This window comes from Microtus oregoni, unplaced genomic scaffold, assembly GCF_018167655.1.
Source record: "Microtus oregoni isolate MIOR12 unplaced genomic scaffold, Mior012 000021F_ref0000039, whole genome shotgun sequence".
NCBI lineage: Eukaryota > Metazoa > Chordata > Mammalia > Rodentia > Cricetidae > Microtus > Microtus oregoni.
Window position 1 is genome coordinate 3,847,633 of NW_024543080.1, and position 7,696 is coordinate 3,855,328.

The following is a 7,696-nucleotide window of genomic DNA, read 5'->3' on the forward strand; positions in this document are numbered from 1 at the left end:
CATCCTCCTGCCTTCACTTTCTGAGTTTTAGAATTACAGATATATGCTATCACACTGGCTTATAATATATTCTTTTATAATTTATTATTTTTAGATATTCTCTAGCTTTTGGCCATAGATATTGCAGTTAATCAACTTTCAACTCTTTTTCCGGGTAGTTTCATTTTCTGTGACTCACATAAGTTCCTGTGTTGTGGAGGCTTAGCTCTTTTACTCACCCAGATAGATGCCATGATAGTCCACCGTGTGTTCAAGCTGAAATCACAGTAACCTACAAAAGAAACAACAAGCTGTACTGTGACTCAGAAGATGATATTTCCAGACCAACTCCTAATGTTTAAAATCCAGAAAGCAGATGTCAGGAGTTAATGAGAAACTTCTCTGGAAGGGGGTGTGAATCTGAGCTCAGGAAACCCATTCCCTGGGTAAGCATTTAACTAGGCACTTCCCAAACTCAAAGTATTGGCAAGAGTCCTTCAGGTCTTGCTGCCTATCCTCAGTACACCAATTAGAAAGAGACAAGTAATAATGAAAAGCACAGAAAGAAGATTTACTCAGAGTGGTCTATTGGGAAGGAAAACAAAGAGGGCATGAACCCCCATGCTTGCCCTCAGACTACTCACGCGGGGAGCTGGACAGGAGGCATGAACCCCCACGTTTGCCCTCAGACTACTGACAGCATCACAAGGGGGTTGGGTTGGACCTGGACCCTTGAGTGCTCTAAGACAAGAAAAATGTAGCTCTCCACTTCCACATAATATAGGAATACTTTCTGGAAGCCTGTTTTTACTTATTGAAACTTAGTTGTCAGGGCAGTGTCCATGTCTGAAGTCTGAGCTTATGAGAAGCTGGAACAGAAGGGTCACCTGTGTCTATTACTGATTTCTTTTAGCCTGGACAGAGTGACATCATAACAAAGAAAAAGAAAAGAATAAACAAACACTCAGGAAGTTGTTCCTCACCCCAAACCAAGATAATCCCAACTGGCCTGAACATTTTCCAAAGTCCAAGCCTATGCAGCCTGCTAAAAATATCCATCTCCGGTCTTTGAGGAATCCAGGCTAGTCCCAAGTAGGCACAGATGTGAAAAAGGCCTCTTCCTTGGACCCAGGCACACTAGCCAGAGTAGACATTACTCAGGCCAGCTGGCGTGTCTCCGGGATTGATTTAGAAATACGACCTGCTCCCACCCATCCTGGCAACAAAATATTCTAAAAATTCAATGGCAGCTCAAGGGCAAAGTTCAACAGGAAATCATATTAATAGCTCCCGGAAATATTTAGCCCGATTTTGCCTGTTCTCTGTACCTTAAGCAGCCAGCTCTCTGGTTAGAGTCTGACCCCTCTCTCTCTCTCCATATAGTATGCAGTGGGTATGATAGAAGATTGCTTCTTGTTGTCATAGAGAACAGGAATTTCTATTTTGGTTTTGAATGCAGCAGTGTTCAGAGAGAGGAAGTTTCATGAGCATCTGGATCATGATTGGTCCCTCTAACCTTGGCAGCAGACCAACCCATTGTTGATTTCATAATTTAATGGGCATCTGGGAAATGATGGAAACTTAAGGGGTAAGACTCCCTAAGAGAGGGGGTCCATGACAGTGTGCTTTATAGGACTCCATTTGCCCCTGGGGCCACCCTCTCCTGCTCTCTGCTTCTTGGCTGCACAAGGTGGGCCTCCTCCTCCACCACTGGCTCCTGTTGTCTGTATGTCCTGACTCATCTAAGAGAGCTTAGCAATGGAGCCAGATGACCAGAACTGAACTAAAACTTCTAAAACCATGAGCTAAAATACACCTTTCCTCCAGTTGTATTGTTTCTCTCTGGGTATTTTTGTCACACTGAGAAGAAACTAACACATCTCTTAAAGTGAAACATAGTTTGAGTCAGAATTTCCTCATCTGTAAAACAGAGAGACAGCTGATGCTGGTACTGAAAAAAAAAGATACATTATGAAGCCAGCCAGCATCTTTGTTTTACTATGTACCAGGTAATAAGAAAAATATTGGAATGTGATCCACAAAGCTGGATTTGTGTAATGTTTATCCCCTGGTGTACATGGGGAAAATGCATTCAGTGATTTAAACATAAGCCTCAGCATATGCAAGTGAGTTAGGGAGGCATCATTAGTAGGACATCTCTGCTTTGCCTAGGAAGACGCTGGGGCACAGAGAGTTCTGACAAAATTCCTACCACACAGCTGTTGGGTCGGCCTTACTGAGCCCAGGCATCCAGATACCAAAGAAGTGGACAGTAATCCCATGCCCTGCAGTCCCTGACCTAACTGATGCCTAGTGCTTATTGATCCAATATAATCTGTAAATTACTAAGAAGTATTACTAAACCACTCTCTAAGCATTTAAAAAGTGAAGAATTACTCCACAGTGGAGGCCAAATGATCTAACAAGAGAACTTTAAACACATCCTTCCTGAAAGGGAATTCGTGGCTACATTTCCTTTTACTTCCTCCTGCTCTCAGGCCTCCAGATTTCTCAACACCAACAGCTCTGGGGACAGGGGTCTAACTTTCCTTACAGTTTAAAACTACCTTTCTGGGCAATCTGAAATTTTCCACCTTCAGGAAAGCCAGTAACAATTCTTCACAGTATAACCTTTTAGTCTATTTCTTATGATATTTGTGAGGAGTAGAAACTGAAGTTTCTTCCGGGGCAGAAACCCTTCTCTTGCACACGCCTCCTGGAGAAGAATTTTGTCCCTTGCTCAACTTTTTATCAGCAGAGGGGCTCCAGGGACCCAGAACTTCTATATATGGTCATTTACAACCTACCTGGATGCCTCACCTGCTGAGTCAAAGGCCAGGGGAGTGATTCATGTCTAGGGGAAGAATGCTGTACACTCAGAAAACAGTTTTTTTTTTTCCTTCAGAGAAAACCGAATTTCACCAACTCTCCATGTCTGATACCCTAATTCACCTTTCTCCTGCCTCTAAAAAATAAAAGTAATACAAACTGCACTCGTGAGGGGGAAAATGAGCTCATAGGAAGGGTGGGGATAAAGTTCTCAACAACACAGAACTCCGAGTAGAGGCTCCGAGGCCCACCCCTTCCCCTTCTTCTTTCAAATGTTTCCAAGGCCTTTAGGAAAGAAAGGCCCGGCTTGTCTGGATCCCCTGGAAGCGAGCTCGGGTCGCCAAGACCAGGAGTTTAGTAACTTCCTCCAGCATTGCTGCCCCGGTTCAGTCTCCTCCATTCCTACCGAAGGGGAAGGGAAGTGGGCTTGGTTTGGGGGGGGGGGGGGGGGAGAGACAGGGAGGGGACAGTGCGGGAACCTAGCTGCGCTCGCGGACGTCGCGGACAGAAGAGGCTGGGATTTGCTGCCCCATGGGCGCAGCAGGGAGGGCGTGGGAAACTTACCCTGAGGCGCAGCGGCCGCGAACCCGAGGGAGAAGCTGCGGGAAGGTGTGCGCTCGGACGTAGCTCCGGGCTGGTCTGGACGGCGACCAGACCGCGACTGCGCCCTTCCTCAACCCCTCCTCCTGCCTCCACCCAGTGACCGCCCAGGTCCCGCCAGAAAGAGTCACTGGGAGCTGTGCCTTGACCCAGCCACCCTATCCCCTGTACTCAAACCTTTCCTCCGCCTTTATTCCCCCTCCCTTCTTCCATCTATTTCTTAAAGGTTCGGCTTGTTTCTAGACATCGTGAATTCAGAGTTCCTCACAGGTACTCTAAGTAACACTTACCTAGCGGGTACTTCGTGGCAGGCACCGTTCTAAATCCTGCACAATAGCCACGCTACAAAGTAGAGGCTGTTTTTATACATTAATCCCCGTTTTACAAGTGAGGAGGTACGAAGGCAAGGGAGGTCAGACACACCGAAAGGACAGCGGAGCTAGGTTTGGAGCGCAGGAATCTGGGGAGTCCCCACGGTAGGCCTGTTGGCTCCCGGGTGAGGATTAGAGCTGGGGAGGCACAGTGGTATTCTAAAGGCGTTGGAAACCTCACTATGTCAAGGGAAATAAAAATTAAAACCCCAATATAATGGTCAATCTTATCAACTCGGACACAAGCAATAGTCATCTGGGAGGAGGGAACCTCCATAAGATGGGGCTGTAGGCAAGCCTTTTTCTTAATCGGTGACTGAGGTGGGAGGGTCCAGTCCGTTGTGGGTGGTGCTACCCCTGGGCTGGTGCTCCTGGGTGCTCCTGGACTGGGGCGTCCGGGCAAGCAAGACAGGAATTAGTGTTCCTTCCTGGGCTCTGCACCAGTTCCTGCGTCAAGGTTCCCGCCCTCTGGCTTCCTTCCCTTCGGGGATGGAGCGTGCTGTGCAAGTGTTCGCTGAAATAGACCCCTCAAGTTGTTTTTGGTCTTGGTACTTAATCCCCGCAGTAGAAACCCTAATGCTGCAGCCCTTTAATACAGCTCCTCATGTCGTGGTGACCCCCAACCATAAGATTATTTTCGTTGCTACTTCCTAACTGTAATTTTGCTAACATTATGAATCGTAAAAATGTGTGGTTTCTGATGGTCTTAGATAACCTCTGTGAAAGGTTCTTTGATCCCCACTGGAGGTCTCGACCCACAGGTTGAGAACCCTTGCCCTAAGACATGCACTTAATGCTAATAGTGTCACTCCCTATGGGCCAAGCATTCAAACACATGCATCTATGGGGGCCAAATCTATTCAAACTTCCACAGGAAGAGAGAGTAAGTTTTCTTAAAGACTGTGGCCCCAAACTCCATTGGATGGCCACATACTTGAGAGTATATAAGCAGAACAAGTTGGACTTGATGGGTATAAAAGAACAAAAACTACAGAGAAACCCTGTCTCGAAAAAACCAAAAAAAAAAAAAAAAAAAAAAAAAAAAAAGAACAAAAACAGCACGAAGTTGGATGGTAAAGAATTGGGGGTGATGGATCTGCAGGAGTTGGGGAAGAGAAGGTGTATATGACCAAAACACAATGTATGCCATTCTCAAGAAATTAATAAAAGACTTTAAAATATTAGTAAAATCTGAATAGGTAACAAGTGAGCGCAGTAAGTTAAAAGCAAAGGAAACAAGCATTCAAAGTAGTGATGGGACTGCAGCACTTGCCTGTGCATAGAGGAGGCCGTGGTTCAATCCCCAGTGCTGTGGGACAATGGTCTGTACCCTGTCACCTGTATTTTAAATAAATGCTGATTGGCCAGTAGCCAGGCGAAAACTATAGGAGAGGTGACCAGACAGGAAGGGGAGGGGGGCCAACAAGAATTCTGGGAAGAGGGAAGTTTCAGTCAAGCAAGCAAGATGTGACTGCCTCACCAAAAAAGGTACCAAGCCACGTGGCTAACACTGACAAGAATTATGGGCTAATATAAGTTATAAGAGTTAATAAGAAGCCTGAGCTACTAAACCAATCAGTGTTTATTTAAAATACAAGTGACCATTGTCCCACAGCACCCCAGCACTGGAAATAGAAAGGTATTCAAAAGAAACTGCTTGCTAATGTTGCAGGGCTCTTGAGGCTGCTCATGCCTCTTGCACTTGTGTGGTGAAAATATGGTATGAAATTGTGCTCTTATTCATTTCTCTCCCGCTCTCCATTTAGAAAAATGATGATGGTATGTTGGGGTAGATACTAACACAAGCTTATACAAGCTGCATGTAAGACTCTGTGCATGCAAGTGGCTCTATGAGTCGGTGGTTAAATACTAATTGGAATGGCAAATTTTAAAGAGATACTTGGTTTGAGCTCAAGTGTTTGCACTCTGTGTTAAAAACAAACTGCAGCTGAATGACATAGAGTTAAAGACTACATGAGTTCAAGTGGAAGAGATGTGGTATTCCCGGAGGGATTGAATGAAAGAGCTTAATACCGAGAGTGCTTACAGAAGTATGGGCGGTGTTACCATGACCCTTCCCTCCCGGCATCATGAAATTCTTGAGAACTGGGAGGAGTATGAAATCATTGCTGTCTCCATGTGGGCAAGAGAGGGAAGGGATTATCTGGAACTTGAAAGTACAGAAACTTTAGAAGAGAGACCGTCCAACAGGGCCTGTGCCCGAGATCACAAGGCAGGGCCTGATCACTAGAAGCTTTCTTGCTTCAGTGGCCAGTGGCAGCTGAAGAAACCAGAACACTGGATGTCTGTCAGTTTCCTGGAGCTATTGGTTGCAAACATTGCTTCACTTCTGAAACATTTCTCAGTGGGATGTGTGAGGGAATATCTTGGTTCTGGTTTTGAACAACTTGTGGAAATTGTCCCAGAAGTTGGATCCTAATAAACTCTTATCACTTGTTGACTAGTTCTAGAACCTGATAGCTTTAAGCCAATACAGACCTAAGGATGAAACTTCTGCCAGCTTTTAAAGAAGAGCTTGCAACATGGTTCTGTCATATTACATTAACCAAGAGATGGGACTCTTTCAATACAAGCATCCAATCAGGTGATAAGAACCTGAGGCCAATTTTAAGCAACTCTTCTCCTTGTTAAGGCTTTGAGATTCTGGTATTCATTTAAAATTTTCAAAGACAAAATTATCTAGGACACCGGCCTCAGAGTTGTTATGAGGTCGAGGTGGAAATCCTGATGGGTTCACGGTACTTGGTTGTTTTCCAGACATACTCAATACATCATTTGACCTTGTCCCTAGACTGTGATCGGGCTGTTTACTCAAGGCACCGTTCTGATCAGCTCTTGTAAGCGCTCTCTCCAGCTCATTTTGAGGAAGCATCTATAAAAGACACTCTGGTATCCCGAAATTAAGTGGAGAAATACTAAAATGTATCGTGGGCTTCTCATGACCTATAAAGCCCTCAGTCTCATGTGTCTGAACATAGTAAGATAGTCTAGATATTATTTCCTTCCTCAGTTTTCCACTTAAAAATCATATAAACCATTTTAAATTTTAAATGGAAATAAATATTCTGTCACAATTCCTGAACATTACGGTGATGAAATTGCAGGTCTCAGGAGCATTTTTGTAGCCAATCACAAGAGTTTAGAAACTGGTTTCAGGACCTGTTCCTCCATGTGCTCCACAGACAGGGACCCAAGAGCTGAGTCTGCTGGTAGGCAACAGGTGACAATGGACACTGTGGGGAGATGAAGATCGTTAGCCCCCCCCCCGGGGTCATTGATAACTTAAGGGCTTGGCTATGACATCCCTTCCCTGGGTTTTATGAAAGTGTGCTGAGCTTTCAGGTCTTGCTGAGTTTGCAAATGTGCCCACAGAGCCATGCTGGTTGCTGTCCTTGGCAGTTTTTCATATTATCAGAGGGTAAAGACACACAAATGCGCAGGCTTGCAGAATGCCAAAATTGCTTGGCCTCAGTTCCATTCTGTCTCTGCCATCTTGTCCTTCACGAGCCAGTAAACTCTTGTTTGAAGATTCGACCATCTCCAGGGTATTTGGGGCACTCAGCAAGCCTTTGCTTATGCAACTAAAAGGGCACAGCCATCCTCACACTGTATCGGAGATCTTGAGAAGATTCAGAGACAACATTCATCCTACTGGATTCGCATGGAAATTAAGTTATTTCTCTTTGTTCTGACTGCAAAAGCAAAGCTAGATCTGAGAACATGAATTTATTCAGCATCTTTCTCTTAGCAAGGTCAATATGTTTCAGATTCAATACTAGTTTAGTTTTGCTCTTAAAAAAGAAAAAAGCCTCGAGTTGCAGAATGTTGCGCCAGCTCAGAGCAGTCTATACTAACGAGATGAATAATGGAAAAAGGACACAGTAAAGCAAACAACA

General features: G+C 44.9%; 1 protein-coding gene across 1 annotated transcript in view; it reads right to left on the reverse strand.

Annotated features, from left to right (window-relative positions):
- Positions 1-3,474, reverse strand: part of Anxa3 (annexin A3) — a 44,957-nt gene extending 41,483 nt beyond the window's left edge. Inside the window, exons 1-2 of the mRNA XM_041671421.1 lie at positions 3,373-3,474; positions 219-271 (exon numbers count right to left, since the gene is read on the reverse strand). Of these exons, the coding sequence (XP_041527355.1) occupies positions 219-233 (15 nt within the window). The 5' untranslated portion in view covers positions 234-271; positions 3,373-3,474. The remainder of the gene's footprint in view (positions 1-218; positions 272-3,372) is intronic.
- Positions 3,475-7,696: the final 4,222 nt, after the last annotated feature.